The sequence below is a fragment of the Martes martes genome, assembly GCF_963455335.1.
Source record: "Martes martes genome assembly, chromosome: 6".
NCBI lineage: Eukaryota > Metazoa > Chordata > Mammalia > Carnivora > Mustelidae > Martes > Martes martes.
Window position 1 is genome coordinate 148,443,482 of NC_137893.1, and position 21,949 is coordinate 148,465,430.

Below are 21,949 nucleotides of genomic sequence, written 5' to 3' on the forward strand. Positions count from 1 at the left end.
AAAAAATGATGACTTTCCAGAATACATAAATACTAAATTTTCCAATTAAAAATAGAGCGGGGGGGGAAAAAAAAAAGGGCTTGCCTGGGTGGCTCAATTAGTTAAGCATCTGACACTGGTTTCGGCTCAGGTCCTGAGCTCATGGTGTTGAGATCAATCCCCGTATTGGCTCTGAGCTCAGCAGAAAGTCTGCTTGAGATCCTCTCCTGCCCTCTCCCCGCTTGTTCTCTCTCTTAAGGAGAAAAAAAAAAAAAGAGTGGATTTTTTTTAAAATAAAAACTTTATGTTTCTTATAAAGAGACATATAAAAAATAATATTCCTAGGTATCTTATGGTTATTGGTGCCATTATAAATGGATAGGGTCCTTGATTTCTCTTTCTGCTGCTTTCTTATTGGTGTATATAAATGTAATAGATTTCTCTAGCTTGATTTTGTATCCTGCAATGTTACTGAGTCACTATATTATACTCCTGAAACTAATACTACACTGTAAATTAACTAACTCAAATTCAGATAAAAACTATAAAACAAGCAGGCAGAAAAAGATTCAAGTGTTTGTAGTTAGTAGAGAAGCATATGGGAAAGGATGTATGCTTCGTGACTTGAAACTGATGAGGGAGCAGGAGGCTGGCTGAGGACAAAGTGAAAGCTGGCACCTTGCACCCCCTCTCCACCCGCTCCCCTCCCCTCGGTGATATGTGTGACATTCCTCAGGCACCCCTGATTGCCATAAATGAGAAACAAATAGTTAACTTGCAGAGATCACAATCCTGCAAGACAGGAGTCTCCCTCGGTTTACAAATGTCCTTGAGATTTACAACAAAGAAGTTACCTTATCGAGAGCCCAATTTCCAGAGACGAACAACTCAGTTCCTCAAGCCCTAACATCACCCTCCCCTCCATAAACAAAACTGAAGGAGGCTGGGGTAGAAGGAAACGTAAATAAAGTTAAGTTTCTTCTATACCTAAATCTCACTAACAAGGACGCTTGATAGCAGGAATGCGACATTCCACCAGGAGACTTCCAATTGTCTTTATGTTAGTGCCTCATTAGAGGGAAAGCGGCCTCGGCTTGACAGTAACGAGGCCTTCAATATCCTGACAGTCTTCTTTACCCCGATAGCCCTTCTGAACACCCCCTTCGTCCTCACCTACCCAACTCCTGTGTATATAACCTGCCACCCCTCACAACCCGGGGCAGCAGCTCTTTCTGCCCACGGGTCCTGTCCCCGTGCTTTCATAAACCACCATTTTGCACCAAAGATGTCTCAAGAATTCTTTCTTGGTCATCGGCTCCGGACCTCAGCCCACCGAACCTCACCTAGGTTCTAGAACTTCATCAAAACTACACTGTGTGGAATGCATCTTTCAAATAACATCTTTTTCATGATTATATTAAAAATAATAATAAAGTAAATAAAAATAACACATAAAGGTTGAGAGTTAAAAAGATAGAGCTACTGTCCGAACACAAGTCACACGACAGTGAACTTTCTAGAAATCCCAGTCATTCCATGGAATGCCTTTCGGCTTACTCGAGTCGAAGAACCTCTCTTGGAACAATCTTCTTTCTAGCCCTCAACAGATTTTAGTAATTTTGGAAAAAGAAAACAAAGAGCCACTTAAGTAGTTTAAAAAAAAAAAAAAAAAAGGCAGTCAGGACTTACCTGCTCACTGTGTCACTGGGGGTCCTGGGAAGGAAGAGAAAACAGTGTCATGGACAGAAGGATCCAGGAGCTGCCACCACTCCCTACTGTGGATGCATCGGGGCCGGGGGCGCAGCAGAACCAGGCCGCGATGGACCCCGGCAGACCCGGGCCTGCGCTGCGCCCCAGAGGGCATCCGTCTACGCACACAGGCTTCCCTCGCCTCCTCCGCCTGAGTCCCTCACTACTCCATGCAGGCCCCTTCCCTGCTCTCCTCAGGGTCCCTTTGGGGTCTCAGCCTGGGCTGGCAGTCCGACGCTCAGCCGGCCCCATCTGCTGACCTCAGCCTCCCTGGGATGTCCGCCCCGGAAGTCAGGCCCCTGAAGCCTGCGTGTTCTTCCCGCCTTCTGCACAGCCTGCACCCAGCTTGTCATCACCAACTCATTCGTCTAATTCTCACCAAAGCACCTCACCGCGGTTAGCCCCTCCTTTCTGCTCATCCAAATCTTTGCTTTTTCCATGAAGCCCTCCCTCACTACATCCTGGTCCTTTCCAGAATTCCTGTGGCCTCCAGTCGGATCACAAGACTTAACATTTGATTATTTGTTGTAATTACAAACATGCACATTTTACTAGCTCATTGTACAGACTGCATATTACTACCCCCTGCCCACTGCAATTTGGGACCTAAATCCTACTGGTTGGCTGACTAAGGCTTAGCAGTGACTTCAATAAGTGAGAATAAAACTTTTCTCTCTCTCTTTTTTAAAAAGATTATATTTGTCAGAGAGAGAGAACGAGCAGGGGGAGCAGGAGGCAGAGGGAGAAGCAGGCTCCCCGCTGAGCAGGGAGCCCGACGCGGAGCTCGGTCCCAGGACCCTGGGATCATGACCTGAGCAGAAGGCACACGTTCAACGGACGGAGCCACCCGGGCGCCCCACAACTTTTCTCTCTTGACTCCTGGTCCAAGTCTCGTGCTGATGGGGGGGCCACACTGCAGCTTAGGGCACGCCGACCCACACGGAGCCGAGCCGGTTCCTCACCCGCAGAAGCTCAGCTGCGAGCTGCTGAGGCTTTTCTTCCGACTCAGAAATCGGGGCTCCCGGCCGGAGCCCTTGCTCGGAGCCCTCGCTGGCCCGGCGCTCCTGCCTTCGGGCCGCTCCTGCGCAATCCCTTCCAGCAGCTCCGGCAGGCACTGCTCTCGCTCTCTCGCTCTCTCTCTCTCTCTCAAGAACCGCTGCCCCTGCTCAAACACTGACGCAATGTTCTGCCTGTGGCTCTGCAATCTCGTCTGCAGAAAAAGCAGAAAGAGAAAGGGACTTCTGAGAGGCTCGTGTGTGAGATCTTCTGGGGAACAGTTCACAACAGGGATCCCTGGGTCACCCTCCTCCCCGCGCCCCGATGCCCGCCCCCCATCTGCCCCCCACAGGTGTCGCAGAGACTTTGCTCACCAGCAGGGCCTCGAGCTCATCTTCTCCCGTAGACTGAAGTTTCTCAACCCTATCTCTGTGTCCCTTCAGGATCTTCACACGGCTTAAAATTTTACCCTGTGGAATGAACACGGATATGGTCAAGGTGAACGGGAAGATGCCCTCCTAAGAAAAGAGAGATTCAAAGTGATTCCAGAGTAAAACCAGACACACTTGACTTTGGTAGCACAGTAACCGTCATGTGTAATCGTTTCTGTTCTAGTTAACAAAGAAGAAACAAAGCGAATGCTGTGCTAGTTAGAATGATTTCTTAGGCTTGAGATACAAGTTTATTATCATTAATAATAAAACGTATGGTGTGGTTCTTACGTAGAGTCTCCATCAAAATTGTAGACAATTTACATTTTAATGAATTAATAACCTAGAAATAAAAGAGAAACTCAAAACCGACAGTGAAGGAAAGCATATATAATAACTCCAAATTGAGGGAAATGACTAAGTTGGTTTTAAGAATCCTGTCAGTCAAGGAGAAAAGAGAAACAATTAATTGCTTAATTCTTTGTTAGCAGACGGAAGGAACCATACTAGCACCTCAGAGGAAATAATATCTTCCCTGAGATTAAGCTCCGAGTGAAATTCACACAGGACAAAGCACTGTCAGAACTATTTCGACAGCCCCGTGCTAGAGCACACACCGTTTGAGGCTGACGTCAGGGGCTGTCGAGAGTGTCCTGTGCGGCTCGTGGAGGCCTGTTCCAAATGCCTCAGAAGACAGACAATCAGGGCAACAGGACAGACTGACTATTACAGAAAGATATGGGGACAAACCAGTTCTACTACCAAACTTCAAAGGACAATGCTTTACCAAGAACTTTCACCTAACACTTGTTAGGACACCTGCTTTCTAAAAAAACAGAAGATAACAAGTCTTGAGGACAATGTGAAGAAAAGGGAGCCCTGCTGCATTCCTGGTGGACATGTTGCCTGATGCAGCCGTCATGGAAAACACTGTGGATGCGCCTTAAACAGGTTAAAAGTAGAACCACTAAATGATCCAGCAATCCTGCTTCTAAATGTTTATCCAAAGGAATTGAAGTCAGGATCTCAAAATGATGCCTGTACTCCTGTGTTCGCTGCAGCATTATCCAACTGTCCATCAACAGATGAATGGATAAAGAAAATGTGGTCTTTGCAAACAATGGAACATTCCTCAGCCTTACAAAAGAAGGAAATGCTGGAGGACATCATGCTAGGCGAAATAAGCCAGATACCAAAAGACAAATACTGCATAATCTTACTTGTAAGTGGAATCTAAAATAGTCAAACTCAGAGGCCGAGAGGGGAATGGTGGTTGCCAGGGGCTAGAGGGGAGAGAAACAGGGACAGGGTGGTCAACGGATTCATAGTTTCAGTTCCGCAAGACAAACAAGTTCTGGAGATACTCTCTATGGCATAGAACTTACAGCTACTAGTACAGTGTTGTATACTTAAAACTTGCTAAGAGGATTATTCTTACGTTATATTCAGTATTCTTACTATGCACACACACACACACACACACACACACACACACACACACATAATAAAGAGGGTGGGAAGAAACTCCAGGAGGCCAGGGATAGGTGTCTGGCCTTGATGACAGTGACGGTTTCACAGGTGTATACTGATCTCCAGACTCAGTGAGATGTCTACATGAAATATGCACAGGTTTTACGTGTCAATCATACTTCAATATAATGTTTTAAAAAATAATAATAATAATTTGGACCTTGCCCTGAACGCACCATAGTAGACGTCTTTGGCCATGAGAATGAAGTTAAGGCCCAGCAGACTTCTTACCCGATAAGGCTGTGCAACCTTCTCCAAGAGAACACCAGCATGATGCCTGTGCTCCCGGGCCTCCCGGCCCATCACACACAGTATTTGCTGGTCACCCTTGCAGTAATAATGGAGCTTCTCCAAATGTAGCCCACATAGCTTCTCTGCATTTTGCTCAAGTGGTCTGTCCTCTCCGGTGGTCTCTCGTCATCTGTCTTCATCGTCCAGATGTTTTCCACGAGGCTGGCCAACTGCCACACGTGGCGAATATTCTTTCTCTTAAAGACGGCCTCGCAGAGAGAACAATGCCATGGCTGCCTGGTAGATGCGCATACCCGGATGACGCAGCGAAAGCAGAAGGCATGACCACAGTCAGTGGCTACAGGGCCTCTCAAATAGTCGAGGCAGAGAGAGCAGAGCCCCTCGCCCTCCAGCTCTCTCGGAGGGGAGGCGGCAGCCATGACAGCAGTGCCCAGAGCCTGCACAGTTCGGGGCTCCTTCTCCAGGTGAGCAATCGCTTTCTAAGAAGACACGAAAGACAAAAGAAATCGTGAATTTAACCAACATCAAGATAGAACCTGTGAGAAAAGTTTCTGTGTTTAGTCTGTTCCCACATGTATTTAAGTGGGGTATTCTAGAAGACTGTGGGAAAGCCAATCCCCGGTGAAGTCTAAGGAATTTGCTTCACTTTTAGTAGATGAGCTCAGTAAAAAATATTTGCTATAAATAATTCAGTAGTAGAGAATAAGAATTATAAAAATGTAGGGCTGTATCTCAAAACTCATTGAGAACATGAAAGTTAGATGACTAGAAAGCACTAGGTCTGTTATTCACATCCTGCCTAGAAAATCTCATCATCATGGTTTAAACAAATGGTTTTCAACCATGTTTTGAAACATAAGAAATGTATTCACATCCCAACTTAAAATACTTGCATATGTGCGTGCGTGCGCGCACACACACACGCACACACACACACACACACAAATGTAAAGTTTGGTAAATACACTTATTCTTTTTTTTTAAGGTTTTATTTATTTGACAGACAGAGATCACAAGCAGGCAGAGAGGCAGGCAGAGAGAGAGAGGAGGAAGCAGGCTCCCCGATGAGCAGAGAGCCCGATGCGGGGCTCGATCCCAGGACTCTGGGATCATAACCTGAGCCAAAGGCAGAGACTTAACCCACTGAGCCACCCAGATGCCCACACTTATTCTTTATTACATATAATACACTCTGAATTCTTATTACAATCATTTTTTCATGTTTTGATATGTTTTATTAGAGCAAAATCTCAACAAAAGGTTTCTTTTACTTACAGAATTTATGTAGAGACTGCCCAAACCACTTGGATCCAAGTGAGAATAGCCACTAAACCTCTTTACGTATTTAATTTTTGCTAGCATACAAAAAAAGTTTCCCAATGTTGTAAATTACAAACCCATCCCTTAATTAACTACAAAAACAGCTTCAAAAGCACACACTTTAGACTGGTTTAATCTTGAAAGGTAACCCAATAAGACTAAAAACTAAACATTCCAGGTCCTGTACCAAATAGTAAAATCTTCAAAGGCCTTCAGGATGCTTTGACTGATTTGCATCAAAAAGAGAACCTGTTTTTGATGTGGTAAAAGAAATGTGTCCATCTCCAATTCCAACTCCCAGCTGCTGTCAGCCAACCCTGTCGGCTCTTCCGTCGAGCTCTTGTGTCCATCGGCCTCCTTCTGATCGTGACCTCCTCTTTGCAGCTGCTAAACCTAGAAGTACTTTCGGTACCTTGGAGACAGTCTCTGAGATGCTAGTCCACTCTCTTTCCAGCGCTGGCCTCTGAAGTAAATTCCTTTCTTGTTTCACCACCACTCAGTTTTCTGCCTTTTATCCGTGGGGAGCAGCTGGGAACCCCAGAGCCAGGTGCTCCTGGAGCCCACACAACTTCAACTCTTCGACTGCCGCGGTCTCGAGGAAGCGCTCCCCGACTCCCCGACACAGCCCTCGCCGTCACGCGGTTGGAGCTACTTTGAAGAAGGAGCACGTCTTGTTCATGTTCCCTGACGTGTGGTCTTACACACACTGCCTGAAGGAATATGATGTTTGAGAGGGGATTCTGAAAGTTACTGGTCCTGGAAGATTTTAAGCATCCATTGGACCATTTCGTGGTGAGATATTCTTTAAAATGTTCAAGTATGGGGCCGCCTGGGTGGCTCTGTCAGTTGGGCGTCTGACTCTTGATTTTGTCTCGGGCCATGATCTCAGGGTTGTGAGACTGAGTTGAGTCGGGCTCCCTGCCCAGCGGACAGTCTGCTAGACATTCTCTCCCTCTCCCTTTGCCCCTCGCCCCTCTAAATAAAATAAAATAAAAACTCAAGTATAATGTCAAGTAAACTAGATGGCTTTTAAAGCCTTTTCCGGTGCCCCGACTGTAGGATTCTGACTCCTGTACGTTCAAGTTTTCAGTGTCATCCAGCTGAAACTCAAACTCCAGAAACTCGTGTCCAAACTTGTCGTTTTGCCCTATGTAGCAACACTGGCAGAAATCACTGGGCGTGGCCATTTTTGACCCTGCAGAGCCCAGCGAAGGCCCAGCCAATGTGCCATAAGCTGCCTTATGACAGTCAACTTTTTTTTTTAAAAGATTTTATTTATTTACTTGACAGACAGAGATCACAACTAGGCAGAGAGGCAGGCAGAGAGAGAGAGGAGGAAGCAGGCACCCCGCTGAGCGGAGAGCCCGATGAGGGACTCGATCCCAGGACCCTGAGATCACGACCTGAGCCGAAGGCAGAGGCCTCAACCCACTGAGCCACCCAGGTGCCCCTGACAGTCAACTTTTAAATGCTGGTTATAACCCACAAAATTAATGTCGTGATACAAGGTATTACAACAAACACTTGGAAAAACACTGATTTAAACTACAACAACTTTATCACTAACCCTGAACTCTACCCAGAAATGCAACTCTAGGGCGCCTGGGTGGCTCAGTGGGTTAAAACCTCTGCCTTCGGCTCAGGTCACAATCCCAGGGTCCTGGGATCGAGTCCCACATCGGGCTCTCTGCTGGGCGGGGATCCTGCTTCCTCCTCTCTCTCTGCCTACATCTCTGTCTACTTATGATCTCTGTCTGTCAAATAAATAAATAAAATCTTTAAAAAAAAAAAAAAGAAGAAAGAAATGCAACTCTACGGAGCTACAACGGCCTACTCTATGACCACCTGAATGTACTGAAGAAGATGTACCATATGAGCACCAGCCAAAAGAAAGCTGGAGTAGCTACGTTAGTATCAGACAAACTAGACTTCAGAACAAGATATACTACAAGAAATAAAGATGATTATTACATTATGATAAAGCAGTCAATTTTCTAAGACCCTTATCAAATACACGTGCCCCAGAGCTGCAAAACACAGAGAGCAAAAAACTCCAAAGAACTGATATGAGAACAGGTAAACCCACAATGAACCTGGACACTTTGACGGCTCACAAATTGAAAAAAGGGGCACTTGGGTGGCTCAGATGTTAGGCATCTGCCTTTGGCTCAGGTCGTGATCCCAGGGTCCTGGGATCAAGCCCCACATTGGGCTCCCTGCTCAGCAGGGAGTCTGCTTCTCCTTCTCCCACTCCCCCGTTTGTGTTCCCTCTCTCACTGTGTTTCTCTCTGTCAAATAAACAAATAAAAATCTTTAAAAATAAAACATTGAAAAAAATGAAAAAAAAATTAGACAGACTGCCAGTAAGGATGAAGAAGACCTGAAAAACCCTGTCAGCGAACTTGACCTAGTGAGATTTATAACATATTCTTCCCAACAAAAGCAGAAGGCACATCCTTTTCAAGGGCAGATGGAATATTTGTACAAAGGGACCATATTGTTCGCCATAAAACAAACATTAACAAACATAAAAGAATTGAAATCTTATAAAGTATGTTCTTAGAACGTAATAGAATTAAACTAGAAATAGATAATTGAAAAATAATTGGAAAATCTCCAAACATTTGGAAATTAAACAACACACTTTTTAAAAAGATGTATTTATTTATTTGAGAGAGAGAGCACAAGCAGGAGGGCAGAAAGGGAGAGAGAATCTCAACCGACTCCGCACCGAGCACGGAGGCCAACACGGGGCTCGATCTCAGGCCCCTGACATCATGACTTGAGCCAAGACCGAGTCGGACACTTAGTCAGCTGTGCCTCCAGGTGCCCTGAAACAGCACAGGGTTACACAAGCCCTGAGTCAGCAAGAAAAACAGGAGCGCGCAGCTTGTGATGAGCACCGGGTGCTATTCACAACTGATGAAACATTGAAAAAAAAAGCTAATGATGTACCATATGGTGGCTAACTGAACATAATTTTTAAAAAAGAGGAAAAGGAGAAAAAAAGAAAGGGAGGAAATAAATACATATGTACATACATATATACTGGTGGGGAAAGAAGGAAAACATGAGGGATATTAGAAAGAATTTCAACATGAAGGTAAGTAAAAATATAATATACGAACATTTGTGAAATGCAACTAAAGCATGTTTCTATGTGGGACGCCTGGGTGGCTCAGTCATTTAAACCACTGCCTTCAGCTCAGGTCATGATCCCAGGGTCCTGGGATCAAGTCCCACATTGGGCTCCTTGCTCAGTGGGGAGCCTGTTTCTCTCTCTGCCTCTGCCTGCCTCTCTGCCTGCTTGTGCTCTCTGTCTCTCTCTCTCTGACAAATAAATAAATAAAATCTTTTTTTTTAAAAAAAAGCATGTTTATATTAGACAAAGAATGTCCTCTAATCAATTATTGAAGATTTCACTTGAGGAAATGGAAAAAAAGAAAAACAAATAAAACCCAAAGCAAGTAAAAGGGAAAAATACAGATAAAACCTGAAATCCTAAAACAATCTTAAATTTTGTATGGAACCATAGAAGGCCCCAAAAAACCAAAGCAATCCTGAAAAAGAAACCCAAAGCTGGCAGCATCACAATGTCTGACTTCAAGCTCTATTACCAACCAGTGTTCATCAAGGCAGTGCGGCGCTAGCACAAAACCAGGCATATAGTATGACATGTCAGATAAAGGGCTGGTATCCAAAATCTAGAAAGAACTTCTCAAACCAAACACCTGAAGAACAAACAATCCAATCAAGAAACGGGCAGAGGACAGGAACAGACATTTCTGCAAAGAAGACATCCAGATGGCCAACAGACACATGAAACATTGCTCAGCATCACTCAACACCAGAGAAATACAAACCAAAAACCATAATGAGATCCCACCTCACACCCGTCAGGATGGCTAGAATTAACAAGTCAGGAAACGACAGATGCTGGCAAGGATGCGGAGAGAGGGGAACCCTCCTACACTGGTGGTGGGAATGCAAGCTGGTGCAGCCACTCTGGAAAACAGTGTGGAGGTTCCTCAAGAAGCTAAAAATAGAGCTACCCTACGACCCAGTAATCTCACTACTGGGTATTTACCCTACATTACATTACCCTACATTATAATACTGGATATTATCCCTACATTACATACAAATGTAGGGATCCGAAGAGGCATGTGCAGCCGATGTTTATAGCAGCAATGTCCACAATAGCCAAACTATGGAAAGAGCCTAGATGTCCACTAACAGATAAATGGATAAAGCAGATGTGGTTCATATACACAAGGGAATACTATGCAGCCATCAGAAAAATGAAATCTTGCAATTTGCAATGACATGGTTGGAACCAGAGGGTATTATGCTAAGTGAAGTAAGTCAATCAGAGAAAGATAATTATCATATGATCTCTTTGATATGAGGAATTTGAGAAACAAGACAGAGAATCATAGAGGAAGGGAGGGAAAAATAAAAGAAGATGAAACCAGAAGGAGACAAACCATGAGACTCTTAATCTCAGGAAACAAACTGAGAGTGGCTGGGGGGAGGAGGGTCGGAGGGATGGGGTGGCTGGGGGATGGATTTGGGGGACGGTATGTGCTATGGTGAGTGCTGTGAACTGTGTAAGGCTGGTGACTCACAGACCTGTACCCCTGAAACGAATAATACATTATATGTTAATAAAGAGAAATTAGTAATTACTTAACGACTTAACCCTTAATAACGTCACGCAATATGCAACGACACTATAGAGCATTCCTTCTATGCTGCAACAGCCACATCCTTTAACGTAAATAAGGAATAAAATAATAATGTTAAAGATATGTAATTGTTACAACTGACCTTTAGCAAAATGAAATAAACCTGGCGGTCAATTGTTTTAGTGATAGATCAATGGAACAGAGTAGAGAGCCCAGATATGGACCCTAAAGTCTATGGTCAACCAATCTTCGACAAAACAGGAAAAAATATCCATTGGAAAAAGGACAGTCTCTCCAGTAAGTGTCGCTGGGAAAATCGGGCAGCCACATGCAGAAGAATGGAACTCGACCGACCTCTTACACCACCCACGGGCAGCGCCCCTCCTGGGTCCCTTCGCATTTGGTAGTGGGTCCAAGTCTCAAAGAGTTCCAGTGCGGGCTCTGCAACTGGCGGGAAGCGGTGAGCCCCTCCCGCCTCTCTCGGGGTGGTCCGCGCGCTCCTGGGGGACACTGACTTGAACAGACACCCACGGCCGAGGGGATTCTGTGGAAGCCCTTGTTTCCGGAGGAGGAGGACCGCCGGCACTGCCTGGAGCCGCGCGCGCGCGCACGCACACGCGCACACGCACGCACGCACACACAGGCACGCACGCGCACACGCGCGCACACGTACACACACGCACGCACACACGCACACACTCATGCACGCACGCGCGCGCAAACACACACGCGCGCGCGCACACACACGCACACTCACGCACGCACACACGCAAACACACACACTCACGCATGCACACACGCGCGCACACACTCACGCGCACGCACACACGCACGCACGCGCACACACACTCACGCACGCGCGCAGACACACACGCAAACACACACACACACGCGCGCGCGCGCGCTTGTACACGTAGGAGTGGGTAAGAACAGCTTGACGTTGCCAGGATGGCCCCTCCCCAAGGTGGCAGAGCTTAGAGCCATAGGAGCCCGCTGCGTCTCCCGTGGGAAGGAAGAGCGGGGAGAAAGCGCTGCTTCTCTGGCTGGGCAGATGCTGCCCAAGAGACTTGCTCCGTCCCGCAGTGGCCAGAACATTCCGCCAGGAGCCCCACGCCTAGGGTGGGGAGGAGATGGGGGATTCCATATCCCAGACTCCCACGGGAATCCCGCCTACACATCTCCGGGGAAACTCCACCTTCCCCAAACTAGCCTGGGGCTCGCGCAGGGTCCTGAGCTCGGAAAGCGGCCCCCCTCCCACCGGCAGCCAGGTCTTGGGCGCACTCCCGAGGGCTGCAGCAAGGAGCTCAAGCAGACAAAGGCCCCCTCGGAAAACAGGCCAGGCGGGGCGGAAACCACGAGCTGGAGCCGCCGGGCCGCAGCTGGGAGAACCAGAGAAACGTAGCAGCCGCTAGCCGGGGTCTCTCGTGGGATCAAGAGGAGACGCGCAGCAAGAGAGGAAGCAAGGCCTGAGGGGCTGCAAAACAGCCAGAAAGCAGCTGACGACAGGACAGCAGTGAGCCCTGCCAGATCAACCACTACCTTCAACGTAAACGCACTGAGTTCTCCAATTATGGACTCTGGGAAACAACCGGAGGGTTTCGGAGGGGAGGGGGCAGGGGTTGGGAGAGCCTGGTGGTGGGTACCAAGGAGGGCACGGATGGTGTGGAGCACTGGGTGTGGTGCATACACAGTGGATCTCAGAACACGACATCAAAACTAACCAAAAACTAATGGTGTATGACTAGCTAGTGGTGACTAACATAACATAATAATAAAAAAAAGAATATCAACGTACAAAAAGAAAGAAAGAATAAAAGACACCAAAAGGCTAGATGGATTTTCAAAATGACCCAACTAAATACCCCCTACGAGAGATTCACTTAAACTTTAAGGACACACATGGGCTCAAAGTAAAGGGACATAGAAGGATATTGAATTCAAGTAGAAACAAACTGAGGGTTACAGAAGGGAGGGTGGCGGAGGAATGGGGTGACCGGGTGATGGGCATGAAGGAGGACACGTGTGGCGATGAGCACCGAGTGTTACACGCAGCTAATGAATCACTGAACACTAAAAAAAAAAAAAAAAAAAAAAAAATTATGAGGTACTATATGTTGGCTAACTGAACATAATAATAAAAAAAGAAACCAAAGACAGTGGGGATAGTTTTACTCACAACAGGAAAAAAAAAAAGACTTTAAGCTAAAAAGAGTAACAGGAGACAAAGAAGGTCAATACATAACGAGAACGGGGTTAAATCATCACGAGGATATTACCACTGTAAATATACACACACGCCCAGCACCACAGCATCTGAATACATTGAGCAAATACTAACTGATCCGAAGGGAGAAGTAGACAATACCATGCGGGACTTCAACGCCCTGCTTCAAGCAATGAATCCACCCAAACACTGGATCTGAACCACACTTTAGACTGAACGGACTTAACAGACGTTTGTAGAACATTCTACCCAACAGCAGCAGAATACACATTTTTCAAGTCACCATGCCGTACATCACATCCCCAGAACTTACTCATCTTTTAACGGAAGTCTGCATGTTTTGATCACCTTCACCCATTTTGCCCACCTCCCACCCCTCACTTACGGCGACTGCGAATCTGCTCTCTACACCTAGAAGCTTGGGTTTTTCAGATTCCTCGGACAATTAAGACTAGAACTGCCGTACGGGCCGGCAATCTCACTGCTGGGTACAGATCGGAAGGAGGCGAGAACAGGCTGTCCAAGAGACACCCTGCACGCCCGTGCTTATCGCAGCGCTACTCACAACAGACAAGATGCGAAAACAACCTAAGTGTCTACGGATGAATGGATAAAGAAAGTGTATATTCATACGTTGGAATAGTATTCAGCCATGAGCTGGAAGGACCTTGAGGGCATTATGATGAGTGAAATAAGTCAGAGAAAGACAAATACCGTATGATAACATTCGCATGTGGCACCTAAGAAAGCCAAACTCTGAAACAGAGACTAGAATGGTGGCTGCCAGGAGCTGGAGGGGAGGGGAACATGGGATCTGTTGGTCAAAGGGCACAACCGTCAGTTACGAGGGGAGTATGTTCTGGGGCTCTAATGCACACATTGTGATTATAGTGAACAGTACTCCACTGTAGACTTAAAAATTACTAAAAGTAGGTATTGGTGTTCTCACCACAAAAAAGTGGTAAAGATGGGTGTTAGCGCAGTGTGATGTGATTAAGGCGTTAGCTAATGCGAATCTGGTGATCATATTGTAATACATACATGTATCAAACCGACATGGGGTACACCTTCAAATTACAGTGTTATGTGCCCACCTACCTTGACAAAGCTGGGGGAAATGAGGAAATGCCAAAGATTCCACAAGAAGGAGACAGAATAATAAAAGAGTTTAGTAAAGTCTTCAGGATATAGAGTCCATATGGAAAATCAATTTTATTTCAATAAATACAAATAAATAAGCGACTGGAAATTGAAATTTAAAAATAAAAATAGTACCATTTAAAGTAATAACATAAATCATGAAATACTAAGGTATAAATCTTAGAAGGTATGTGTAAGACCTCTAGCCTATGAACTAAAAAAGTGATCAAAGAAGTCAAAGAACAGCTCCACGAATGGTGGAGTATACTGTTATTTATGGAGCCAAGACTCAATCTTCTTAGAGTGTCAGTTCTCCCCAAACTGACCTACTGATTAAACGAAATGCCTATCAAAATTCCAGCAGGATTTTTTGTAAAAATTGAAAGGCTGATTCTGAAATGTTTATGGAAAGGAAAAGACAGTCTAATTGCCAAAACAATTTGGAAAAAGAACACTCAGAGGACTCACACTATCTGCTTTCCAGGCTCTCCCAAAGGGTACGGAATTTAAGGCAGCGTGCTGTTGGAGAAGGAGCGTGCATACAGAGCAACAGAATGGAAGAGAGTCTAGAAGCAGGCCCCCACACTGGTATGATCGATCAGTGTTGGACAAAGGAGTCAGTAGAAAAAGGGTAATTTTTTCAACAAATGATTCAGGATCAGCTGGATATTACATGAAAAAAATAAAAAATAAACCTCGACTCATTTCTCACATCATGTACAAAAATTATTACAAGATGGATCACAGACCTAAAGAAAAACCTAAAATAACTAAACTCCTAGAAAAAAACGGATTAGAGTCTTTGTGTCTTTCGATTGGACAAAGATACTTAGATATGATGCCAAAACCACCATCCACACACTAAAAAATTGATAATTTGGACTTTATCAAATTTAACAACTTCTGCTCTTTTAAAGATTGAGATATTAAAAATTCAAGGCACAGATTGTGAAAAAACATTTGCAAATCATTTATCTGATACATGACTTTTTTAAAGATTTTATTTATTTATTTATTTGAGAGAGCGTGGGTGAGAGAGAGCATGAGCAGTAGGGAGGGAGAGCAGCAGAGGCAGAGAGAGAAGCAGGCTCCCCACTGAGCAGGGATCCCAATGCAGGACTCGATACCAGGACCCTGAGATCATGACTGAGCCAAAGGCAGACACTTAAGTGGCTGAGCCACCCAGGCACCTGATTAAGGATTTTATCCAGAATATTTAATAGTCCAATAAAAATATGATTAACAATTTAAGAAAAAAAATCACCAAAGAATACACACACACACACACACACACACACACAAATATATGTAACAGGTGACAAGATACCACATGAGAAGATGCTAAACATCATTGACTCTAGGAAAATATGAATGAGACACACAATATACAATGAGGTATCACTACAGCAATTAAAAGGGCTAACATTAACAAACAAACAACGTACAAAACTGAGAGCTGATGAGGATTTGGAGCTACTGGAACTCTCACACACTGCAAACAGAATGTCAATGAGGGGCTCCTGCGGGGCTCAGTCAGTCAAGGATCTGCCTTCAGCTCAGGTCATGATCCCAGGGTCCTGGGACTGAGACCCGCATCGGGCTCTCTGCTCAGCGAGGAGCCCGCTTTTCCCTCTCGCTCTGCCTGCTCCTCCCCCTGCTTGTGCTTTCTCTCTGACAAATAAATAAATAAAATCTTAAAAAATAAATAAATAAAATGGTACCAGAATGGTACCATCACCTGGAAAACAGCGTGGCGGTTCTTGTGAAATCAAACAGACAGCACCGGAGCCAGCAATCCCAGTCCCAGGTACTGGTCCAGCGAGGTGAGTACATTCCTGCAAATGTTTCCAGCAAGCCTGTCCCCTTGGCTGAGGAATGCGTGAACCGTGCTCTGTCCATATAATGAAATACTACAAGGCAATAGAAAAACCTTCAATAACACTTTCAATAACACCTGATACCTTCAATAACACGAATGAATCTCAAATGCATTACTCCAAGAAAAATAAGCCAAACTCAAAATTTTATGATTCTAATTATACGAGAATCTTGCAGAGACAAAAACAGTGGGAACGAAAAGAGAACAACTCTTGCCCCATGCCAGGATCATGCGGGAATTTGAGGGGAATGATAGATTGGTTCTGCGTCTTCATTGTGCGGGTCGTTATAGGACTATCCATCTATCAAAACTCATGGTACTGTATGTGAATACATGTTCACTAAAAAGGGGGGAAAGCCCACATACAGCTCAGTACTACACTGTGCTCCCAGAGCACCAGCTACAAAACCCTATCCCATTAATTTATCTGCCCACATGATTCAGTTCAGATTCTTAAAAAGAACAGTGTTGTCTTTATTTATTCCTACCCCTAGTCCCTAGTTGTTTGCAGAACTGCCCTGAATAATCTTGGAAAAGTACCCCAGAATCTCCAAGTTCCTCATTTGTAAGGGGATAAAAAAAAAGTCTTTCTCTTTGTGCCCAGTATCAACCTTTGTCTACTGCTGTCCTCCCAGCAACTCTGGATCACACGTGTGATCTCCATTTATTACAAGAGGAAACCCAGGCGGACTCCAGAACTGTGAAAACTCACAGGTCAGGAAAGGCAGAGGCCAGGACTGGACCGGGCCTGTCCTGGTCCACAAGCCACCTTCCAGCCCTGGATGAACCGCGGAGCAAACAGGTCCGGTCAGGGTCCAGGGTGTTCCCTGGGCTCTCAGGCCTCCACGCTTTCCCTGCCACACGCAACTTCAACGGATTTTTAAAAATTGTAATTGTGAAGTTCGACTTCCCTCTGCATTATTTAAAGCTGATTTCATCCGACTTGGTGAATGACTAAACTTGAAGAGTTTGGTTTGAAAAAAACCAGTTTGATTTGGAGATGTCATCAGATGTCATATTCTTTTCTGTCGCCTGGTATTTCCTTCACCCGCTGATTGGGCAACAGAGCCCTGGGCTCTTCGTGTTCACCCAAAGCAAGGCCAGGGGCGCTGCTGGGGCGTGGGGGGAGGGCGTTCCAGGGCCTTAATCCAGCCACGAAGCCCCCACTACCACCACCATCCCCACTAAAGCGGGATGATCATAATCACATACCCCAAAGCCATGGCAGGGGTTCAGTGAGATCAGGGGGAAAAAACGACAACCACTTTGCAAAGCAAAACGCCCTAGAGAAAGTTGGTTAGCACGTGCGCAGCCCGTGGGGCCGGTGTGTGGACTGCCCCGAGCGCCGCGCCCACCCTCCCTGCCTTTTCTCTGCGCGGTCCCTGCGCACCGCGGTCGGTGGCGGAGCCTGACCCACCGGCTCGCCGCCCCTCAGGCCCGGCCCCACACTCACCTGGGCCCGGGCCTCTCACGGACCCTCTCCACCAGCCCGGTCCCCACCCCGCCCCGCCTCCAGGCCCCCGGAGCTCAGTCCCGCCTGGTCCTCCGGGCAGCCCAAGGCCTGGGCCGATGCCGGCTCCTCCTCGCGCCCAGGTCACCTCGGTGAGGGAAAGGCCCAGCGGCGCCCGGGGCACGAGTGGGCGAAGGATGCTCCCAAAATACTTTGTCTGCCCAGGGTTGAGCCGCTCGACGACCCGGCGGGAAGGCGCGCGGGTGCGGGCGGCTCCGTTTCGCAGACCGACTCCGGCCCTCGCTTCGACCAAGTCCCGCCGGCGCCCTCCGGTTGCCTGGCAACGGGCACCTGCTGGGGCGGCCTCGCGCTGCGGGACCGGAGGTGGGCATTTACCCGCGAGCGGGTCCGCTTGTCCGGGGTCAGGCGCTCCTGCCGCTCTCGTCGTTCAGTGGCTCCCGCCTTCTGCACCCCCGCCCCACTCCCGCGCTTTGAAGAGGTTGTGGACCCTTGGAGCCCTGCTCGGTGATGGTGGGACCGCCCAGCTCTAACGGGCATCCAAGGTGGGAGGGCGCAGAGCAAATGCAGGGAGGACTGCTGGGGCGCAGGGACGTGGGTCCAGCTTGTCCTACAACAGCCTGAGAGCTTATCTGGACCAAACCTTCTATTTTCGCAGAAAGGAGTGGGGAGAGCCTGGTAACTATTTAAGACGAAAGGCATCATTCTGCGCTGAGACTCAAAGACAGCTACATCCATTGCTCTCCCAGGATTCTCGCCCCGCCTTTTCCCTAGAAGAGCGCGTAAGCTCCTAGCAACGCTTTGTGGGAAGCCGAGCACCCCGTTATTGCGCATCTCAGCCTGGGCATGCGAGATGGTGAGGTTCAGTGTCACGTATAGCTGACCAGTCAGTCCGAAGCCATCGGAAGCTTCCCAGCACCAAAGAGGAAGCGAGAGACAAGTTGTGGGTGTTAGAATGTGGGCGTGACTCGGGGGGTCATCATTCAATCTGCCGCTGAGGGAGTCCACAAGAGGGAAGAGTGGCCACTTCCCCAGGCCTAGAGAAGGCCGAGGAATCCGACTCGTCAAGAATTTCTACTACATTTACCCACATATTCCCCATCCCATGCATCAAAATTCCGTTCTTTCCCAAACAAGTCCCCAAGGTGGGCATAACTGACCCGTTAGTGCTGAGAACTCCCCCTTCTCTGGGGCTCTGCCTGCCTGAGAATTAGTGCTGGGCCTGGTCCTCAGCCTCCTCCACCCCTGACTGTGGGAGATGAGAGCGTCGTGGGCGTTGCGAGGAGCTGGGTCATGGGGCTTTCACAGTTAGCCTCCGGCACTGACGATTACCTTCAGTGCGAATCTCTTCCCACTTCGGTGGCCGCAGAGGCAGCCATCCAATTGCATTTTTCTAATTCTCTTTTTCTTGTATCCCTCAATCAGCCTGTGCATTGTATCCACCAGTGCATTTCCTTTCACGGACTAGGGGAAGTTTGAACACCACCCTCCCACCTATGCCAGGGGCCATCAGTGCCCCGCCCGACACTAGTAATAAACACAGCCAGCCTGGGTGAATGCGGCTTCAAAACCCATAGTTTAGAGCCTACTTCTCAGACCCCACATCTGGTAGCCTCTGTCACAGACGGGGTTCCCTGAGAGCCGACTCTGAGACAGAGAGTAGTGTGAAGGAAGTTTTACGGAGTGCTCTCAGATCAACTCCTGCAGGGAGGGGAGGGACAAGGAGTGAGCAGAAGCAGAAGCTGACGCGTGACACAGTCACAGCAGAGGCCTCAGGCTCTCCTGTGAGGAGCTGGGGAGCTGAGATGTCCCTGCAGCATCACCCCACCTGGGGGCAAAGAGCTTAGGTCTTTATAACCCCTTATTGACTAGAGGGATGTAGGCAGCCATAGGGAAGGGCGCATAACCTTGAACAAGACAGCTGTCTTAGGCAAAGGACAGTCTTTGGAGGTAGAGTCCCTAAGACTCTCAGCCGCTGGGGGAATTGTACTTGGTCCTGACGGAGGGAAATTCTGGGAGGCACCTCTGAGCATGCGTTACGCTGACCCATTGCTGCTTACTCTACGGGCCCACATGCAAAGTGGCCAAAGCTGGCAGTCACACACGCCTCCACAGAAACGGACTTCTGCTCGCGGTCAGCGCTCAGCCTGGAGGTCAGTTCCGAGCTCCCAGTACAGCATCACTCCTGAGAGAGCCCAGCTAGCTGCCCAGGGACAGGCTTGCTTTATTGGGCCCTTTCCTCCAGGGACATCCCAGGGATAGACGCTCTGACAGGTGAGAGCAAAGCCATCACAGCCCAGCCTGGATGGCTAACTGGGAAACTGTCGTATTCGCAGTAATGGCTTATTACATAACACGCATCATAGCACGTAACATAACAAAACTATGCCAAGTAAAATCCGCAGAGGAATCAGGCGCACGGGGTAATGTCCGGAGGAGGTCAGAGGTCCAGGACCCCTGGGACACCTGGGTGGCTCAGTTGGTTAAGCAGCTGCCTTCGGCTCAGGTCATGATCCCAGCATCCTGGGATCGAGTCCCACATCGGGCTCCTTGCTCGGCAGGGAGGCTGCTTCTCCCTCTGCCTGCCACTCTGTCTGCTTGTTCTCACTCTCACTCCTCTCTCTCTCTCTCTCTCTCTGACAAATAAATAAATAAATCTTTAAAAAAAAATCTAATATTTAAAAAAAAAAAAAGAAGAAGAAGAAGAAGAAGTCCAGGACCCCCGAGCAGTCATACTGCACATACCGAATTCCTCCGGCAGCAACGTGTGACAGCACGGGTAATGTGCTGCCATCAAGGAGGCTCACCCAAGCCGAGAAGTCCGGCTTTCCCTGGGAGTCACCCATGCAGGCACACAGTGACCATCCAGAGGGGAACCAGGCATTCACCATAAAATACGTACGTGTCCGTCTAAACTGTCTAGATGAACTGGTACAGCGTGGCTCAAAACCCCACACAAGCGCTTTCATCATCTCCTCTTCAGATTCTCGCCTCAGGGCTACGGGGTGGCCAGACAGAAGACACCCCGAAACTGGACGGGTGAGTTCAATGGCAGGTATCAGCCACGTGTCCTCACAGCTCCTAGGACACCACACACCCCGAGATGATCAAATACATAATGGATGGCATTAGCCCAACCCCTTCTTGTGAGCTCGTGTGTGGGTGTTTCTATGTCCCGAATGAGTGTGTCGAGCGACCCTCCTCAGAGGACGTCACCATCGATGTAAGGTCATACGTCAGTGTGCCCCGGAGAAAGCTGGGTGCAGTCAAGTCAGGTCGTCCTGCAAAGACTGTGCAATGGCAAAGTCCCCCACGGTACAGCGTGCGGGGCACACAGGCTTTGCTCCGGTAACACGGTGAGAAACCAGGGACTGTGGGGGGCGAACCTCGCAGCGTCATGAGGCTGCGGCGGCCCCTGGTTCTCAAAAGGGAATGTGCTCGGCTTGTTGGAATAATTCTGTAGGCAATCAGGAAGCTGAAACGCAGTGCTCAGGGATACACGGGAGCGGGGCGGTGCCTTGGACAGGAACGCGCACCCGCAGGAGCCGAGTTGGGGGGGGATCGTAGAGTGAGGCCCCTGGGAGCTCTCCCAAGTTTACCAGACGTCAAGGCGGCACAGGATAATAACTTAATGAAAGTAAACACGTAAGTTTGGGCCTTCTGCTACAGCGTGAAAAGCATGTTATTAGTCAGGACATCCCACAGGAAACAAAGTGCCAGTTCAACCAGCGGCCAGCCGTAGGAAGTCCCTCCCGGCACCACCACACACTCCATGGCTTAAAACAGCACAAGACTCATTATCTTCCCGAGGCCACAAGTCCAAGTGCAAGTCGAGGGGCTAGCTAAGCCACCCCAGGTGTGGCTGCCGCGGCATCCACTTTCCGTGGCCTGCGGGGACCATCAGGGACTCCCGGACCTCCTATAAGGGCCATGCGGAGCAGCCCACAGAGTCACCAGCAAATGTCAGCTCCTGTTAGGACTTCCCCAGCACCCCTCGTGATCAACAGTCCTCCCTGCCTCCCAGGACCATGACCTTGTGCTGTCCTTAGATTAGACCCCCGTGGAGCTCCCCCAAACCCCTCTTGTGGCCCGGATTGACTAATCCAGCCTTAGCCCCTGAGCGCCCCAAGCACGCCGCCCACGGACCCTAATCAAGGCAGCGCTCCCTGGTCCTGCCTCCCTCTCCGTCTTCACTCTCACTCAGCCTCCCCCTGAGGATCCTGTGCACCTCCTCCGGGACTTCTGAGTAATAAACGTCTCTATTTCCATTTCCCTCATGCTCTGTGGATAAAC

At 48.0% G+C, this 21,949-nt stretch overlaps 1 protein-coding gene across 1 annotated transcript in view; it reads right to left on the reverse strand.

Annotated features, from left to right (window-relative positions):
• The window catches only part of LOC308343987 (tripartite motif-containing protein 26-like), a 30,226-nt gene that overhangs the window by 7,402 nt on the left and 875 nt on the right, over positions 1-21,949 (reverse strand). The window contains 7 exon segments of the mRNA XM_080805271.1: positions 1,669-1,692; positions 2,691-2,938; positions 3,099-3,194; positions 4,917-5,095; positions 5,098-5,416; positions 16,048-16,219; positions 20,559-20,737. Of these exon segments, the coding sequence (XP_080661397.1) occupies positions 1,669-1,692; positions 2,691-2,938; positions 3,099-3,194; positions 4,917-5,095; positions 5,098-5,356 (806 nt within the window). The 5' untranslated portion in view covers positions 5,357-5,416; positions 16,048-16,219; positions 20,559-20,737.